General features: G+C 35.1%; 1 protein-coding gene across 2 annotated transcripts in view; it reads left to right on the plus strand.

Moving 5' to 3' along the window:
- The window catches only part of ACVR2A (activin A receptor type 2A), an 81,403-nt gene that overhangs the window by 43,125 nt on the left and 19,111 nt on the right, over positions 1 to 19,167 (plus strand). For both annotated transcript variants that reach the window (XM_030324851.1, XM_030324852.1), the window contains exons 2-4: positions 5,134 to 5,341; positions 7,831 to 7,940; positions 8,120 to 8,274. In XM_030324851.1, the coding sequence (XP_030180711.1) occupies positions 5,134 to 5,341; positions 7,831 to 7,940; positions 8,120 to 8,274 (473 nt within the window). The remainder of the gene's footprint in view (positions 1 to 5,133; positions 5,342 to 7,830; positions 7,941 to 8,119; positions 8,275 to 19,167) is intronic.

The raw sequence follows: 19,167 nt of genomic DNA on the forward strand, positions 1-19,167 counted from the left end.
CTTTGATAGAATAAATTTATGGGTAGAAATTTTAAGTTTTGGAAAATTTTAAATTAGAAGTTGCTAATTGTTGAAGTTGTTAAAAATTAGTACATATAAGCAACTTTTGCCATCTTTTTTTTTTTTTAATGTTTATTTTTGAGATAGAGGCGGAGTGCAGGTGGGGGAGGGGCAGAGAGAGAGGGAGACACAGAATCTGAAACAGGCTCCAGGCTCTGAGCTGTCAGCACAGAGTCCGATGCGGGGCTCGAACCCACAGACTGTGAGATCATGTCCTGAGCCGAAGTCGGATGCTCAACCGACTGAGCCACCCAGGCGCTCCTGCCATGTTTTTTTATAACTACACCTTTAAAGTCACAATGTGAGCTTATGAACATAAAAATGTATGTGATGTGATTTTATTTGTATAATTATCATGTTACTATATTTAGTATTCAGCTAGAGATATGATGGGATAGAGACTGATTACAGGATCAGCTTGAGCTAGTGGGTGGGTGATGAAATTGTCACAATTTTCCATATAAGCAGTCTTCTTTCTGTCTCTGGAAAATAACAAATGGTAGTCTAAATCTAAAAACTATCTAGAAATCTTGTTTGCCTTTAAAAATTAAGTGGTAGAGTTTTCTTTTTTTAATTGAAGAAATGGTCATTTATCTTTTCTTTACTTTTTTTTAAATTTTTTTGTTTATTTATTCGTGTGTGAGAGAGAGAGAGACAGATTGTGAGCGGGGGAGGGACAGAGAGAGAGGGAGACACAGAATGAAGCAGGCTCCAGGCTCTGAGCTGTCAGCACAGATCCTGACATGGGGCTCAAACTCACGAACCGTGAGATCATTATCTGAGCCGAAATTGGATGCTCAACGGACTGAGCCACCCAGGTGCCCCTGTTTATCTTTTCTTTAGACCAGAGATGGCAAATAAAAGACTAATTTTCTCCCCCTCCTTCCATGCTAATTTCAAGACCCTTTTACTTAAAAATCTTTCTCAATATACTACTCCACTCAGCTACTATTAATTGATTGGAATTGACACCAAAGATGAAACCTATTTGACATTTCTGCTCTAGGCAATATTTTGTTTTATTTTTGTCGGTTTTGTTTAAGTGGTGTTCTTGTGCTTCAATGGTGTCTTCTTTGGAAATTAAAAATAATGCTCTTAAAAATAGTTTTTAAAATTTATTTTCTTTTTTTGTTTATTTATTTTGAGAGAGAGCGATAGAGAGCACGCATGAGCAAGGGAGGAGGTCAGAGAAGGAGAGAGAGAATCCGGAGCAGGCTCCGTACTGTCAGTGCACTACTGCAGAGACCATTGTGGGACTCGAACTCATGAACTGTGAGGTTATGACCTGATCAGGTCTGATCAAGAGTCATTCAGCTGACTGAGTCATGCAGGCGCCCAGATTTTTACATTTTTAAATGGTTGAAAAAAGACATGGAAAAATATGAAATTTTGCTTTTAGTGTCTATAAAGTTCTCATTCATTTACTGTCCTTTGGATGCTTTTGTGCTGTAATGGCAGAATGGAGTAGTTGTGACAGAGACTATGTGGTCTGCAGAGCCAAAAATATTTACTCTTTGGCCCTTTACAGAAAAAGTTTTCCTTCCCTTGTTTTGAGATAATAATGTGACAGTGAATGATTGATTTTGGGTTATTTAGTAAAGGACAAAACTTATTTTGCTGGTATTTTCAACAAGTTTTTGAAAAGGAATAACTTAGGAAATAGCTGGTATTTTATACAGGTAAATAGAAATAACCCTTCTTTTTCTTTTTTTCTTTTTTTCATTTGTTTTTATAGAATACAAAGAACATAGAGTTACCAGCCTTATAGTCTGTGAGCTCATGCTATTATTTCTTATGTAGTTGAGAGGAAGTCCATAGCACTGATACTGCCACAGATTTTAGCAGCTTATAATTACACCTGTGTAGTAGGACATTGTAGAACAGCAGCAGTTCTTACATTCTTTGGTCTGAACTTCTTTAAGACTTTAAAAAATGTGGGGGCGCCTGGGTGGCGCAGTCGGTTAAGCGTCCGACTTCAGCCAGGTCACGATCTCGCGGTCTGTGAGTTCGAGCCCCGCGTGGGGCTCTGGGCTGATGGCTCAGAGCCTGGAGCCTGTTTCCGATTCTGTGTCTCCCTCTCTCTCTGCCCCTCCCCCATTCATGCTCTGTCTCTCGCTGTCCTAAAAATAAATAAACGTTTAAAAAAAAAAAAAAAAAGATAAAAAATGTAGAGTCCCAAAGAGGTGTTTTTTTTTTTTTTTTACTATTTTTTAATGTTTTATTTATTTTTGAGAGAGAGAGAGAGAGAATACAAATGGGGGAGGGGCAGAGAGCGAGGGGGGCAGAATCTGAAGCAGGTTCCAGGCTTTGAGCTGTCAGTACAGAGCCCAACGTGGGGCTCAAACTTGTGAACCATGAGATCATGACCTGAGCCACCCAGGTGCCCCTGTAAAGAGGTTTTTTTTTTATAAATACAGGTTATATCTATCATCCTTGTCACATTAGAAAATGACAAAATTTTAATATATTTATTTAAAAGTAACAATAATAAATCCATTGTATGTTCACAAAAGAACATCTTTATGGAAAATATTTTGTAAAAAAAATTAGTAAAATTTTTGCAAATCTCTTTAATGATTGTTTTAGTAGAAGACAACTGAATTCTTGTACCTCTCCATACACTCTGCTGTGATATATATGTTCTTTTGATATGAAGGCAGTCTGGCCATACATAGATACATAGTTAGAAAAATGAGTATTTTAATAGCTTTTTTAGATAATTGTGGATGTTTCTCTTTGATACTATACCAAAACTCAGCAAGTGGTAGTGATTTTGCTTTTTTTTTTTTTAAGTTAGGTTTACTGAAGTTTAATTTACAAAGAATAAAATGTGTGTGGGTTTTTTGTTTTGTTTTGTTTTTGGTATATAATTCTGTGAGTTTTCATTAACCCACAAGTCATGTAACCATCACCATAGTCGTTATGTAGAATATTTCAGTCACTCTGAAAAGTTTCCTCATGCCCTTTTATAATCAGTCCTCTCCCATCATTCCCAGCTTCTGGCAGCGTCTGATCAGATTTTTGTCTCCATATTTTTGCCTTTTCCAGAACATTGTATAAATGGAATCACATAAAATATAGCGTAATGTATTTGCGATTCATTCATGTAGTTACAGCTATCACTAGTTCATTTCTTTTTGTTGTATGGATGTTTGTTTATCCATTTACCAGTACTGGATATTGAGTTGTTTCCAGTTTTGGGGGGGTTGTAAATAAAGCCACTAAGCATTCATGTACAGATTTTTACATGAACGTATCTTTTCATTTCTTAGATAAATAGCTAGGCATGCTATTGCTGGGTAGCATGGTAGGTGTATGTTTAACTATAAGAAGCTGTCAAACTGGCTTTCCAAAGTGGGTAGACCATTTTGCATTCCTACCACCAATATGTGAAAGTCCTAGTTGCTCTACATATTTACCAACTTTGAGATGGTTTTGTTTTAGCCATTCTAATCAATATTAGAATTAGTTTCAGTTTGTATTTCTCTAATAATTAATGATATTGAGAATCTTTTCCCTTCATATCTGTTCAGCAAAGCATGTTTTTGAATCTTTTGCCCATTTTTTTTAAGGAATTTGGTGGTTTAAAAAATTATTATTGAGTTGTTAGAAGTTTTTCTGTATTCTGAATTCTGAATATCAACCCTTTTATTTAGGTATATAATTTGCAAGTATTTTCTCCTAGTCTGTGAATTTTGTTTTCTTTAACTTTTGAAGAAAAGTTTTAGTTTTAATGAAGTGCAACTTATCAGTTCTTTCGTGTTCATGTCTTTTGTGTTCTAAGAAATCTTTCATAATTTAGGGTCACAAAGATTTTTCATGTTTTTTTCTACAGGTTTTATATTTTTAGGTTTTATTTTATGTCTTTGATATGTTTAGAGATCATTTTTGTAAACAGTGTGAGATGTGAATTGAAGTTTTTGTTTTTTCATAAGATGTCCAGTTGTTCCAGCATCAGTTGTTTAAAATACCGTGTTTTCTCTATTGAAATGTGTTGGCACCTTTGCTGTGTGTCAGTTGAACATTAGGTGTGGGTCTATTTCTGGATTCTCTGTTCTATCCCATTGAAGCATGTGTCTGTCTTTTCACTAAGACCACACTGTCTTGATAGCTGAAGCTTTATAATGAATTTTAAAAACAGGTGGTATGAATTTTCCTTTGTATATCTTTTTAGAATTATTTTGGGTATTCCATTTACCTTGTTTTTCCATATAAGACAAGAGATAGTTTTTTAAAAGTTAGTTTTACAGTGCAGAATTTGAAACATTAATCCTCTGTAACATTAAAATCTATGGGACTGTCTTGAACATTGAATGAATTTTTTAAACCCGTGAATACTTTTATAACATCACACGTAACTCATTTAGAAAATATTGGTTTCTTGAATTATATACACCTACTAATTACTGGCACATTTCATTTTTTAATATTTAAAAGTTAAATTTGTTATCACCACTGATTTTTTTCAGAGAATCAAGTGTTGGGAAAGTGTCAGGCTGATGGTGGCAATACAGATTTTCCAAATTTCTTCCCTTGCAAATTCAGATTTTATAATTGGCAATGCATACTGTCAGTTGTTTTTCTTGAAGTAATAGGCTTACTTGGTTCATTTTTGAGAACAGGTCTGTCAGATATCGACATCTGAATAACCATAGTTGGTGTAGTTCCCAACTCAGTCATGCAAAGGCTTTTTCTCCAGGCAACCATTGTACTTCAGTAAGCAGCACAGGTACTTTTGCCTAGTCCCCATTTTGTCACACAGAATATTGAAAAGAAGTCTACCTAGGGTCAAGATACACTTAGATTAACAATTTTACTGCTTGTTATCAAGGACATTCTTAAAAGTGAGACTGGCCTTTTCCGGAGAAATGTTGTGATAAATGTGGTCACTTTGTATTATTATGTTTATTATACTTCAAGTACAGAGATTGACTTGGAAACCTTAACTTAGTGTTACAACACTAGGAAGACAGTAAGTTACTGACATTTTAGGAACATTTGAGGTTGGTATACTGTGAGTTTATTTTAAGAGCTAATACAGTTATATTAAGTTGTTGTTTTATTATCTTATAGGTGCTATACTTGGTAGATCAGAAACTCAGGAGTGTATTTTCTATAACGCTAATTGGGAAAGAGATAGAACCAATCGAACTGGTGTTGAACCCTGTTATGGTGACAAAGATAAAAGGCGACATTGTTTTGCTACCTGGAAGAATATTTCTGGTTCCATTGAAATAGTGAAGCAAGGTTGTTGGCTGGATGATATCAACTGTTATGACAGGTAAGGAAACATTTTATTTTTTTTATGAGAATGTTGAATAATCCTCTCTATTCCCTTTTTAAAGGGGAAAGATCAGTGCGTGGATTTTCACTTAAAGGTTTCTTTTTTAAGATGAGATTATGAAAACCATTTTAACATGCTCTAATGACAAGATACACATTTTAAAGTAATAAAATAAGTATGTGATGTTTATGTTTTATCTTTGATATACTTCGAATAGTCTACCAAGTAGTGAGAATTATAGATAAGAACCATTTTTCCCGTATGTTATTAGGATGATAAACTTTTTTAATATCAATTTTAAGGAAAAAGGATTTTTAAAATTGCTTTAAAATTAGACAGTGTATCTATTGAAAATCTATCCTCTGTCCTCAAGGAGAGTAAGCCTAATCATAGTATTTAATTTCCTTTTAGTTTCCCTCTTTATGTATCTGGAAGAAATTGATCTTACTGCATTTCTTTTTCTTGCAAAGTAAGCCTTTGTTCTTTACCCCCAAGAGACATTTTAACTTGACGTTCAGAATTACATCAGAACTAACACAGTCCTCATAGAAAGCTACATTTTATTTAAAAGATTGTGCTTAAATTGTTTTATTCTGTACTGGAAATAAAATACATTAGACATGTTATTGACTGCCTGTGATCTTTCTGTAAGGAGTCCCACAGATGTTGGGCTGATCACTGAAACTGACTGGGCCTCAGGATTTCCACTGTAGGTGGGTGCTGATCACGGAGAGGCTGTAAGGTCCTAGTTAAACAGACATTTTGGAGCCAGAAAATACTGATATACTCATGGAACACTAGGTACTTGCCTTTCCACTTTTAGGAGCCTCAGTTCATTACTATGAACCTGTGGTTGATTGGCCATATGTGATTAATAGCAAAATGTGTTGAATAAGCCCATGAAAATGGAATTATATTAATTTTTATGAGAAATTAAAATCTTGGGTATGCATTTAGTATTTAGAGTATATTTCCAAATCTGTAAATTTTCCAGGTATTATTTCTCTGTAATTACACATTTTTAGCTACATTTCTGATTCATAGCCTCCTGATTAACAGAAGTGATCATCAAGTGATATTTGCTATTATGAAAGGTAAGTGGGACCACTAGGAAAACAGGATGGAGGTTCTTCAAAAAATTAAAAATAAAACTGCCATATGATCCAGCAATTCCACTTCTGGGTATTTCTCTGGAGGAAGTGAAAATACTAACTTGTAAAAAGATATATGCACCCCCATGTTTATTGCAGCATTATTTACAATAGCTAAGATGTGGAAGCAGCCTGAGTGTCCACTGATGGATGAATGAATAAAGAAAATGTGATGTGTGTACACACACACACACACACACACAGAGGAATATTTCCCAGCCATTAAAAAGAAAGAAATCTTGCCACTTGAGACAACATAGATGGACCTTGAGGGTATTATGCTAAGTGAAATTCATCATACAGAGAAAGACAAATACCAACCATTACGATCACACCTATATATGTAATCTTAAAAGAAAACCAAAAAATAAAATGAATGCCTAGATACAGAACCAGGCATTGTTAGTTGCCAGAGGCGAGGGTTGGGATATGGATGGTTAGGTGAAATGGTTAAAGGTGGTCAGAAGGTACAAACTTCCAGTTATAAAACAAGTCCTAGGGTTATTAGTAATGTAGCATGGCAACTACAGTTAATAAGACCATATTGTATATATGAAGATTTTTTAAAAATGTTTGTTTATTTTTGAGAGCGAGAGAGGGCATACATGCATGCTCCAGGCTAAGCATGGAGCCTGACATGAGGCTCACTTCCATAACCATGAAATCATGACCTGAGCTGAAATCAAGAATCTGTTGCTTAACTGACTGAGCCACCCAGGCGGCCCTGTGTTTAGGGAATTTAAATCTACTCAAAAAAACAAAAACAAAAAACCTGACACTCTTAATTCCCAAATCTAGCTTGGGTCTCTGATGTTGAGATATGTTCTGCCATGATAGGAACTTGTGTCCTTTTGTGTATACTATGTATATTTATGTCCATGTATTTATGTGTATACATACACATAATTTTATTGATAGCATTTAGCTTTTGTATTTATGCCATAGGAAAGCTGTATTTCCTATAAGAGAAAGCACTCCTAAAGCAAATTTCTTCATTGGCTTAATGTTCCTTCTCAAGCTTTTCTAGTAATTAAAAAGAAATAAATAAAAGGTGGTTGCCTTAGATGGATCATTAAAAACCAAAATAAAGTAGTGGTCTCAAGGAGTTAGTGTGATTGCTATAAAATCATCTGTTGTGTTTTGATGAGATTTAATAACAGGATTACAGAAACATTTTTGGCTCTTAAGAATTGATCATTGAATATTAATAAAAATCTTGAGGTTGACTATGAATGACTTTTTCATTATTTCATCTCTGAGAAGAACTTTAGAAAAACTCCATTGTAGATTCAATATAATGTTGATTTTAATTATTTCTCCTTTGTTTGTTTATAGGACTGATTGTATAGAAAAAAAGGACAGCCCTGAAGTATATTTTTGTTGCTGTGAGGGCAATATGTGTAACGAAAGGTTTTCTTACTTTCCAGAGATGGAAGTTACACAGCGTAAGTTTACAGGGAAAATACATAGGTCTGTTCAACTAGTACACTGAAAACAAAGCATATTTGTGTTGATGGAATAATTTACTCATACCTTCTCCTAAAATTTGATACCATGATAAATATTTCTTGTGGAATTTTGTAGGCCAAATCTGAATTGTTTTTTTTCCTTCCATTTTCCACAGCTACTTCGAACCCAGTTACACCTAAGCCACCCTATTACAACATATTGCTCTATTCCTTGGTGCCACTTATGTTAATTGCGGGGATTGTTATTTGTGCGTTTTGGGTGTACAGGCATCATAAGATGGCCTACCCTCCTGTACTTGTTCCAACTCAAGTAAGTTATTGTCTTGTACTTTGTGCTCTTTTAAATTTTATATTTTAAAGAACTACCACTGCGGTGAAACCCACCAAATTGCTATAAACCATTTTCTTTTGGAGTTAACTTTTGGAATGTTTGTTGTTATGAGAACTATAGCTAGTTTTCCAAACGTACTAAGTGCTATATCCTGAACTTCTCTTACTCAGGAGTTGAGCTAGTAGAGTGGAACAAAGGGTATTCCTGTTCTTTGGACAGTTTTATTGTCATTGTAGTACTTTCGAGTGGGAGATTCTCCCTGCTTTGTTTCTTGAGAATTAATTGATGATGGAGAAGCAATACCACAACCCTTTCTTTCCTTCCATTCTTTTTTCCATTCTTAAATTTTTGTGCCTTTTTCAAGACAGCTTGCCAAATTATCCTTTTAACCACAGGGAGGGATTTAGCAAGATAATCAAGAAAGTGTGGAAAAAAGAGGTTTCACAAAGGCGCCAGGAAGATATATGCATAAAAATGTTTTGGGAAGAAGAGCAGATAATCAGTGCTTCTCATTACTTGTCATTGGTAGTTGCAGGTGCATCGTTATTGTTTGCAGTATATCAAGCATGTACTGAGGACTAAAAGCTTTTTTTTTTTTTTTTTGAAGACTAAAAACTTTTGTAATACTCTCAATTTCACTCTCCTGACCCCAAATATACCTGAAAATGTAGATATGTTGGGTAATCAAATTAAATTCATGAAATTTTCTTCATTCCCTGTCATGTAGGCAGTGGTGCTGGTACAGTGGTTTACAAGCTCTTTTAATATAAGTAGTTAATGTTCTGCAGGCTGAGGAGTGGTGAAAGCTTTGGCATACTTGTGTGAGACATCTTTGAACTGTAGTTTTTACTGTGTTTCTTTTAACTCTTAAGATCAGATTACCTTGGCCTTCTGGCTCTCTTGGTTTAACTTTGTTTCTCTGATACCACTAGGATTAATGGTTAAAACTTGATAGAAAAAAATGGTGGAGTCCTATATTTTAATGACCAAAATAATTTCTTTCCCTTTAAGCTTTATTTATATAACATCCTTCTTCCTTAGTACTTGAAGCAATCTGTTAGCATTAGATTATTGATCCCCATAATCTTTTAAGATGTGTGTATGGAGAAATAAACCCAAAAGTAAAATACCTTATTCTGCAAATTAGGTAAACATGCTACTTTGTGCAGCTGAAATATTCTGACTTTTGCACACTAGTAACTAAGTTATGAGTTTATTAAAAATTGTCTCCAAAATATTTTAAAATAAAAAAATAAATGCCTAATAAATATATGTAGTTTACTCCAAATGGTCGTAGGCTGTACACTTTATCTTCTCTTGGTGGCAACTATTTTTTATTTATGTTTGTATTTAGAAGGGAGAGTATTTAGTACTTGTAGTAGTGTCTGAATTTACCCTAGATTTGTGTGATGATCGAAACAAACTGGAAACTCAATTTAAAAACAAATTTGTTAAGTTTCTTAATAAAACTTAAAAAAATCATGTAATTTTATAGAAAGCATTGATATTTACATAATATTAGCACAAAGGTGTGGTTGGACTTTCTTTTAAAAGGCTCAGTATCGGGGCGCCTGGGTGGCTCAGTTTGCTGAGCGTCCGACTTTGGCTCAGGTCATGATCTCACGGTTCGTGAGTTCGAGCCCCGTGTCAGGCTCTGTGCTGACAGCTCAGAGCCTGGAGCCTATTTCAGATTCTGTGTCTCCCTCTCTCTCTCTCTGACCCTCCCCCGTTCATGCTCTGTCTCTCTCTGTCTCAAAAGTAAATAAACGTTAAAAAATAAATAAATAAATAAGTAAATAAATAAATAAATAAATAAAAATAAATAAATAAAAAAATAAAAGTCTCAGTATCTTAACACATGAGGCCATTTTATTTAGAAATGATAATTAATTCAAACGTTTAGACTTTAAAAAGGAAAGATGCAGTTATTCATAAATAACTGAGAATCAGGAATCTTCAATGAATATCCATTTCTGTGGGCTTTGGATATTTGTTACCGTATTAATGATACTGTACACATTTATTTAGCACTTGAATTGCTTTGTGGTGAATTTGCATGGTTTTGTGATGGAATGATCTGGAATGGTCAAGCTTTGTTAGGAAAAATATAAACATGCCTAACTTTATGCTTTCCATCTGTTGCAAACTATGTTGTACAAAAGAGGGGTTGTCATCAATTTGGAACTTAGTTTATATCATCTCTCACTGTCTCAAACAGTATAGTATCATGCTTTAAGTCTCATTTTTGGTGAGAGGATTATACAAAGTAGTTCTGCAACACTGCTTAGTGGCCATCCTGTTACAAAATGATCAATTTTATCTCCTATTTTAAAGTAATTATTGATAATGACATCAAGTATTTATTGAACACTTAGAACGTATTGTACTAGGATACTGGTAAGTTACATAAATATATAAAGACAAGAATTTTCTATAAGAATATGTAAAAACATACATAAATTTTTTTCCATGGTTCCTAAATTATGACTGGTATGTAAGGCTCATCTTTGGAATTTGTTAAAAAATACAAATTCTTGGGCCACATCCCTGTAAGTATGGAGTGGGGCCTGAGATTTTATGTTTCTAATAAATTTCCAAGGTGATTCTTGTGACCAGCCAGGTGTGAAAAATGCTGATTTGATTTTACCTCACAGGGTTGTTTATGTAGTTTCAATCCCCATTTTATAGATAAAGAAATTGAGACATAGCAAAGCTCACAAGTGTCAGAGCTGGAATCCGAACCAAGGACTCTGACACTAAAGCTTTACTGCTTTATGCTGTTCTGCCTCCCCCCCCCCCCCCCCCCCCCCGCCCAGGAAGCTGATGTCTCTGCTGTTTTAAAAATTCAGTAAACATCACTGCCATCTCAAAATCATTCTATAGGTTAATTTATTTTCCTACTTTGGATATTGAATAGTCTGACTACTAAAATGAGTAATAACATCATCATATGGCCTCACATAGGACAAAAAGGAAAAGTCATGGAAATATAGAAGGGCATATTCCTGTGTTTCCATTAAGAAAATTTTTTAGCACATTTTAGAATAAGGTTTATCAGCATTGATTGGTTGTAGGTAAGGATTCCTGAGTCTGTGAATTGATAGTGCCCCTGCCTATTAGTTATTCGAGACTTTTGTGAGAGACAGGGGTAGTAAGGGAGACATACATTTGAAGTCTTACGGTGATTTCCCTATTTCGTCCATATTCAGGTTCCCATATTCAAAGCTTAATTTCAAGGTTTATGAATTAGGAAAATTCCAGGGTTTAGGTTTAGGAATTCTGGAAAGATCTTGTATTCTTGTGGATTTTTCCTCCCAAATTTTCAAACATTTTTAGACAGTGTCATGAAATATTTCATTCCTTTTATTAGGTAATCTTTTCCTTAAAGCTTTGGCTAAAGGCTGGTTTGTGACTTAATTGGTCTTTGTAAGACATTAGTCTCATTGTGGTAATATCTTCTTAAAAAGTCATTGCTACAATAAGAACTATACTTGAGAATTTACAGTGAATCTCACAGAGCAAGCTGAAGTTATACATACTGTGATCATTCCTTGGTCTGATTTCAGTCTTTTATTCTCACTGGGGGCTAAAAGATCAGTCCTATGGCATCCTGGAAGACGAGAGATATCCACATGTATCTTTTTACTAAGCTGGTTCTGACAGCTAAATTGTAGGATTCTTTATTTCTAAGACATCGAGTTAGAATTTCTTCTGGTGTTAGTATTTTATTGTGAGGAAGTGATAAGGAAATATACATGCTTGAAAATCTGGTCTTTAATTATGGTTCTTAGTAACCAGTAAAAAATATTTATTCTCAGATCTAGTATAGTTAGAAGTATGGGTAAAGTAATTTTGTTCTTTTTTTTTTTTTTTTTTAATTGAAGCCATCCTTCTTTCTTTATAATCTGTTACTATTATGTTTCTAACATTGTTCCATGGTATCACTGTCTTGGTATCATGCAGTCATCCTGGATGGAAAGCTTTGGAGACAGCTGCTACTTTTTTTGGCCCTGTCATTTACCAAGTCCTGTTCATTCACCTTTTTATCTTTCTTGATCTTTTGTAGTTCAGGACATTATTACACCTATGGCTGAGATTATTTCTGTAATCTCAGCTGGTCTTCTCTCTTCATCTATACTGTTACTGTAGAATAGTGTTTTACATGTCTGATTATATTACTTATTATTATTTTTAATGTTTGTTATTTTTGAGATAGTGTGAGTAGAGGAGGGGCACAGACAGGGGCACAGAGGATCCAGAGTAGGCTCTGTGCTAACAGCAGCAAGCCTGACGCAGGGCTCAAAACTCACCAACAGGGAGATCATGATCGCAGCTGAAGTTGGACCCTTAACCGACTGAACCACCCAGGTGCCCCATGTTACTTCTGTTTTAAAAAATATTTGAGGGCTCTCAATGACCCACAGCAAAGAATACACAGTTTGGAGTATGACATATGGGCTTCCATACCTCCATACATCTACCTTTTTATTCTTTCCTCCCATTACACCTTAAGCCATCCATTATATATATCTGGAATGGTATTAGTTATGTACTGTCCTTGAAAGAATTGAGAAAATAGTGCTGAAGTCAGTTTATATCTTGTGTGATTCAGATGAATAGCCCCAGGTGAGAAAGGCACTAGTCATTTGTGTACATGTTCCAATCTCCCACTTGATTGTAAGCCCCTTGAATACCATGGGTGTATTGTAATCACTACTGTCTGTCACCTACTGTTTGTAGATATAACCACTCTGTAAGTGACGAATTACTGAATTGACTTTGTTGCATTTAGAGTTGTACTGAGATGATAATGCAGCATGCCCAGGGATTCCTTTAATAAAAAGCTTTAGGGCTTAGTTTTAAGAAAAAATATTGAGGCTGTATGTCTTTAGAGTAGAATAAGTTGAAGTATTCAGGCTTTTATAAGAGAATGCCAGTATTCAGTTCTTTCTGCAATCACAAGCTTTGAAGCATCCTTTTAATTTCCATCACCTAGGTCCTTTTCTTTTGCCTGTGCTGAAACTGTCTTTCCACATGTAGGAATTTGCTCTTGTATCTACAGTGAGTAAACTGAACACAACTGGTTTTTCTAGTGCCGGTGAGTCAAGAATAGGAGGGAATAGATGCATTGACTCTATGATTAAGAAGTCTTATTGTGGTTAGAGTTAATGTGGTTTCAATAAAAGTGTTTGCATCGCTCTCAAAACCATACGTGAGCTTCAGTTTCCTGTTAATAAGATCTATATTTGTGCTGATAAAAAACACTTGCTGATAAGAAAGCAGATTTTAGGAACTAGAAATTACCTACCTTTAACAAGGTATGAAGTTAACTTCTTGTGCATTTTTAAAGGCTCTATAAATAGCACTGTAGTATTGCAACATTAATACTTATTTAAGTGACATCAGTCTCTTCAGTTCTTTGCATCATGACATTTTGTCTAGATTTTGGTCTGATAGAGAATAAAGGCTGTCAGATGTTTGGGATACTGAATTGGGCATACAAAATAATCCTGTTGACCTTAATATTAAAGTAATAATAGGTTGTCATTTCATGCTCTGCCAAATTACTGTCCACTGAGAAACCAAGCTGTCTGAAAATGCTGTGTAGGACTTTCCTGTTGAACATGAGTCTGTATGTGTACCCATTTAAAATTAATAAGGGGCGCCTGGGTGGCGCAGTCGGTTAAGCGTCCGACTTCAGCCAGGTCACGATCTCGCGGTCCGTGAGTTCGAGCCCCGCGTCGGGCTCTGGGCTGATGGCTCGGAGCCTGGAGCCTGTTTCCGATTCTGTGTCTCCCTCTCTCTCTGCCCCTCCCCCGTTCATGCTCTGTCTCTCTCTGTCCCAAAAATAAATAAACGTTGAAAAAAAAAAATTAAAAAAAAAATAAAATAAAATTAATAAGATACTGAAAGGGTAGCCTAACATTCAACCAAGCCAGTTTAGGAAAGTGTGCTGCTTATTTATTTGGGGAGGATGAAGGGGAAATTTACTAAATTTAAGTGAGTATTTAACATGCTAATATTGTTATACTTGCAAAACCACATCTTGAAATAGGTTGACTCACTTTCTCTTTTTAATTCTTTTCTTTTTAAGAATTTATAATACTTGCTTGTTATAATAAGACAAATTCTACAGAAGGAAGTGTGTGCAAAAGAAAGGAGATAGAACCATTTGTTCTTCCTTTTTTTTTCCTTTATCATTTTCCTGAAATAATCAATTTTAACGGGTTGATATGTATCCTCTGACACCTTTTTCTAATCTCATTCGTTTGAATACATGCTTTCCTTCCCTTTTATAAACTACAAATGTTATTTCACAATTGGTTTCTTTTAATTTAAAGGTATACTGAGGATAGCTTTTCAGCTCAATACTTTTCAGTCTCATTCTGATTAAGTGATGTGTTCTTAAGTGAAACTTAGTGGAGCTCTAATGTATGCTCATGAAATTTCAAAACTTGATGTTTTATTAGCTTTGAGTTGGTGTTAGGTTTCTGCTAAGACCTGGAGTCTACATTTCACAATATTTTTAACTGTCTTATTTTAGTAGGTTTAAAATCTGGTGATATAATGCTCTTGTCTTGCAGTTGAGCATCTTTTTTTTTTTCTTTTTTTTTGGTACATGCCTAAGAAATAGTTCAGAACTACTGCAAATGTCTCTTTCTTCTGTGTTCTACCTTTGTGTGTGATTATTTTTGTTACAACTTAAATTACAACTAAGTTTTATGTATACTTCTAAACTGATTGTTGGGAGAAGTGTCATAAATTATTTGTAGACTTGCAGCTTGACAAAAAATTACTCTCTTAGGCATATATGAATTATTTTACTTAACAAATGAATGGACAAGTCTGCTTGAGATTTGCTGAAATTCTATATCCAAAAGCAAAAAAGAAGGGAAGAGGAGAAGGAAAAAAAATTAAAAGCTTTATCCAAAGTTTAAAATGAGTTAAAGCTGTACATTAAAGTTAATAATGGAGCACTTTATTTCTAAAAATGACTTCCATTTAATTTTTAAAATCTTGAGTTCAGTTTTTCTTTGGACTGTGGAGGACCGCATCTTCCAATTTACAAGTGGGACTGATGCATATAGATGAGACTACCTAATTTCTCCTTTTTCAGGGTGCCTGGGTGGCTCACTCAGTTAAGTGTCCTACTTCAGCTCAGGTCATGATCTCATGGTTCATGGGTTCGAGCCCCACATTGGGCTCTGTGCTGACAGCTCAGAGCCTGGATGGAGCCTGTTTCGGATTCTGTGTCTCCCTCTCTCTCTGCCCCTCACCTGCTTAGCTCTGTCTCTCTCTCAAAAATTAAATAACCATTAAAAAAAATAAAAAATTTCTCTTTTTTCTTATCTGGCAAGATGGAAGATAGGAAGAAGTGACTTTGATTTTCTCTCAACTCTACTTCCTGGACCTCATCGTAGATCTGTTCCTTCATTCCTAGCTACTTCGTCACTGTCAAATCTTTTCTGTTAATTTGAGACAATAAAATGAAAAGGCCCATTTGTTAGTGAAAAGCTGCTTGTATCACATAGGCTGTCGGGTGTTCGGGTTTGTTTGTTTTGTTTTAGCTTAACCACTCACCTAATGCTTGAGAGCCTGTTGTGTGCTGGGCATCATGCTGATGTGTGGTGATAAGCATCGGAGGGACAGTTCTTCCCTTTTGAAGCCCACAGTTAGTATCTAAGGGAACAAAAAATAGGTTGGTTGATTGGTTGTTTGGCTTTGCAGCTTGGCAATGACAGGCAGAGTAAGAAGGGAGCAAGAGTGGAGGAAAAGAGGAGAAATGTCTGACTCCAGTTATATAGTGACCAGGAGCCATATCTGGGACGCTTATCTAATGATAAGTGCTCAAAACCTGTTAGCTATTATTGCTGCCAGAGTAACAACTTCAGAATTGTACTCGAAGTTGTATTTATTGAAGCCATTGAAGATACATATTTATATGCCAATACTTTGAAATTAGCATAATAAAAAATTTCATTTTGAGTACTCTGTCAAGGACTACACAGAGCACTTTACACAGATTAATCTTTCAACACCCCAAATATAGGTTCTGTTTTATTAAGTCCATTTTATTGACAAGAAAAACAAGGGACAGATAGGTGAAGTGTCTTGCTCTAGTGTCAGTCTTTGGAATGGTAGAGTCTGGGCATTTATATCCAAGGATTATTATTCACTGAAATGATTTTAATTGAGTGGCTTATTTATTCCAGTAAGTAATTAGGTGGGGTCTGTAAAAAACTAAAGTAGGATAAAGAGGACGATCAGAGTATATAAAGTATGTTTAAAGTATTTTGTTTTTTTGGCTGATAACTAAATATTTACATTTATGTCATAAATGAGAAAAGTACAGGGAAGTTTTGAGAAAAATATTACAAACACCTACCACTCAGAACAGACATTTTCTTACATCTACTTTGGATCTTTAGGAAAACGTAATTGAAATAAAACTATAGATAAAGTTGAAGTCCCTTTTGTATCCTTCGTCTCCAAAACGTTTCCCTTCTCAGATACAACCTTGTATACCCTTTGAGTTACTGTTTATATAAAAATATAAACAACGAGAGGTGCCTGGGTGGCTCAGTTGGTTAAGCGTCCGACTTCGGCTCAGGTCATGATCTCACGGTTCATGGGTTTGAGCCCCACGTCGGGCACTGTGCTGATGGCTCAGAGCCTGGAGCCTGCTTTGGAATCTGTGTCTCCCTCTCTCTGCCCTTCCCCACTCATGCTCTCTCTCTCTTTCAAAAAAAAAAAAACATTAAAAAATATAAACAACGAATATTTATAAAGTCAAAATAGCTTTTATAGTAAGTACATATAACCCTGTAGGTAAACATAACCATCTTATCACGCCATAATTTATAGAATATGTAGTGATCCTTTTCCTTTTTGCAGCTTTACTTGAAGAATACAAATGCTAAAATAAATAAAAATTTCTTCTATCCTTAATAATAAACCTGATGCTTTTGAGCAGTGGCCAGAAGGAGATTGGTCTCTTCATACTTTAACCTCCCCCCTGCTAACTACCCTGAGGAGCTACCTTCTCCTTAGGGAACTTATTCAGAATCCTGTCTCATCCACCTCTGTCTGCCTTTGCCTTGCTTTCAGGAGTTAGTTGAGAGAAACTGGAGGAAGTAGGAGTTGGTGCATCACAGTGGAATTTTGAAGATCTAACTGGGTAGAATGATGGCTGTGCATTTGGCGGTATCAATATTATTGAATCTGTTAATGTATAATGTCTTCCTAGCTCAGAAACATTTGTTCTGATACATACACTATATTATTTCTTTATATATTCTATTTCTATCTGCTTGGCAATAGTCTTTTTTAAAATTAGCAACTGTAAAATTTCCTACAGCATGAGATAATTAGATGACTAAGATGAGACAAATTCAGAATTGGTCGGTTTTCAAATACTTTGTGTAGGGGGCAGGGGGTAGGAGGGGTCCTTAATTCTTCTTGAGGTCCTAAGAAGATTTAGTGAGTTATCCCCCTGTTAGAGATATATATATATATATATATATATATATATATATATATACATACATACATACATATATATATATACATACATATATATATATGTGTGTGTGTGTATGTATATATACACATATGTGTATGTACATACACACACACATAAAATATATCAATCTTGGAATGATTTAAGTAGTAAATAGGAGAAAATTCATAGTATATGTCCTATATGTTTATAGTATATAAATGAACCAGAATCCGTAATCTAGAAAGATTTCTTTGTATTCCTGTTCTGTATATCTAACTGCCTACTAAACATCAGCAATTAGATATTTCCAAGTAGTTAACATTCAGGGAAATAATCTCTCCAAACCTTGTTCTCAGTAAATAGAACCAGTAACCATTTGGTTGCACGAGTCATTGTATCCCAATGCCATTCTCGTACCTAATCTGTCTCCCTCTAGTACTTACTCCATTTTTCAAGGATCCTCTCCCCAGGAAAATCTTATTTAACCTGCCAGTGTAAGTCAGTTTTCTCCTTAGAGGTGCTCAGGATACTGAATTTCTTTTTATTGCAATTATTTCATAATTATGCATTCATTAGTGTGGTATCTTTGATTAGTCTTACTTCCCCACACTGTAGTAAGCATCACGAGAAGCCAGATAGTCAGTGTCTGGCGCAAAGTAGGCGCTCAGTAAAGATTGGTTGAGTGAATGGAGAAGTCCTAGTCATTATTTTCTGATATTTGGCAATATAATTTAGTTAAATTTCTTTCCCCCTTATGGAATAAGCAGCGAAGTCTCTTTCGCATCCAGGAGCCTAATGACTTGACATTAATGTGCTGATTTGTTTTTTACTGTTCTCTCCAGTTATAGTGCATGATAGTCAAGTTTCATTTTCTGTGTTGTGAATTCAGATTGTTTTTTGTGTGTTTGTTTGTTTGGCTTGGTTGCTTTTTATCCATGTATTTCAGTGATTTAATTTTTTTGGATTCTGTTTTGACCCTTTTATTTTGTAACATAGTTTACACATTGAGGCCTGTTGTTGGCATCTCTTGTTTAGCTTGATCATTCTAGGACTTATTCTCATGTTCATTTATTGAGAAGTATATTGAGCAAAGATAGACTTTTTGGTAAGATGCATGGATGGCACATACTTGCACAGTGTTACTTGCAGTGGTAGGTTTATTATCCCTGTTACAAGTCCTTGTAAAACAAAACCTGAGACATACCTATGCCCTGGGAAGCTAAAGTCTAGTTATTCATTTGGCATGTATTTCTTTCAAAGAGATGAATTTTACTCTGGAGTACTGATAAGATGTTGTGATAGTAGGATTAGCTAAGCCGTTTAGATGAATTATAAATAATCCTGAACCATTATCATAGGAGAAAAATCAA

This window comes from Lynx canadensis, chromosome C1 (genome assembly GCF_007474595.2).
Source record: "Lynx canadensis isolate LIC74 chromosome C1, mLynCan4.pri.v2, whole genome shotgun sequence".
NCBI lineage: Eukaryota > Metazoa > Chordata > Mammalia > Carnivora > Felidae > Lynx > Lynx canadensis.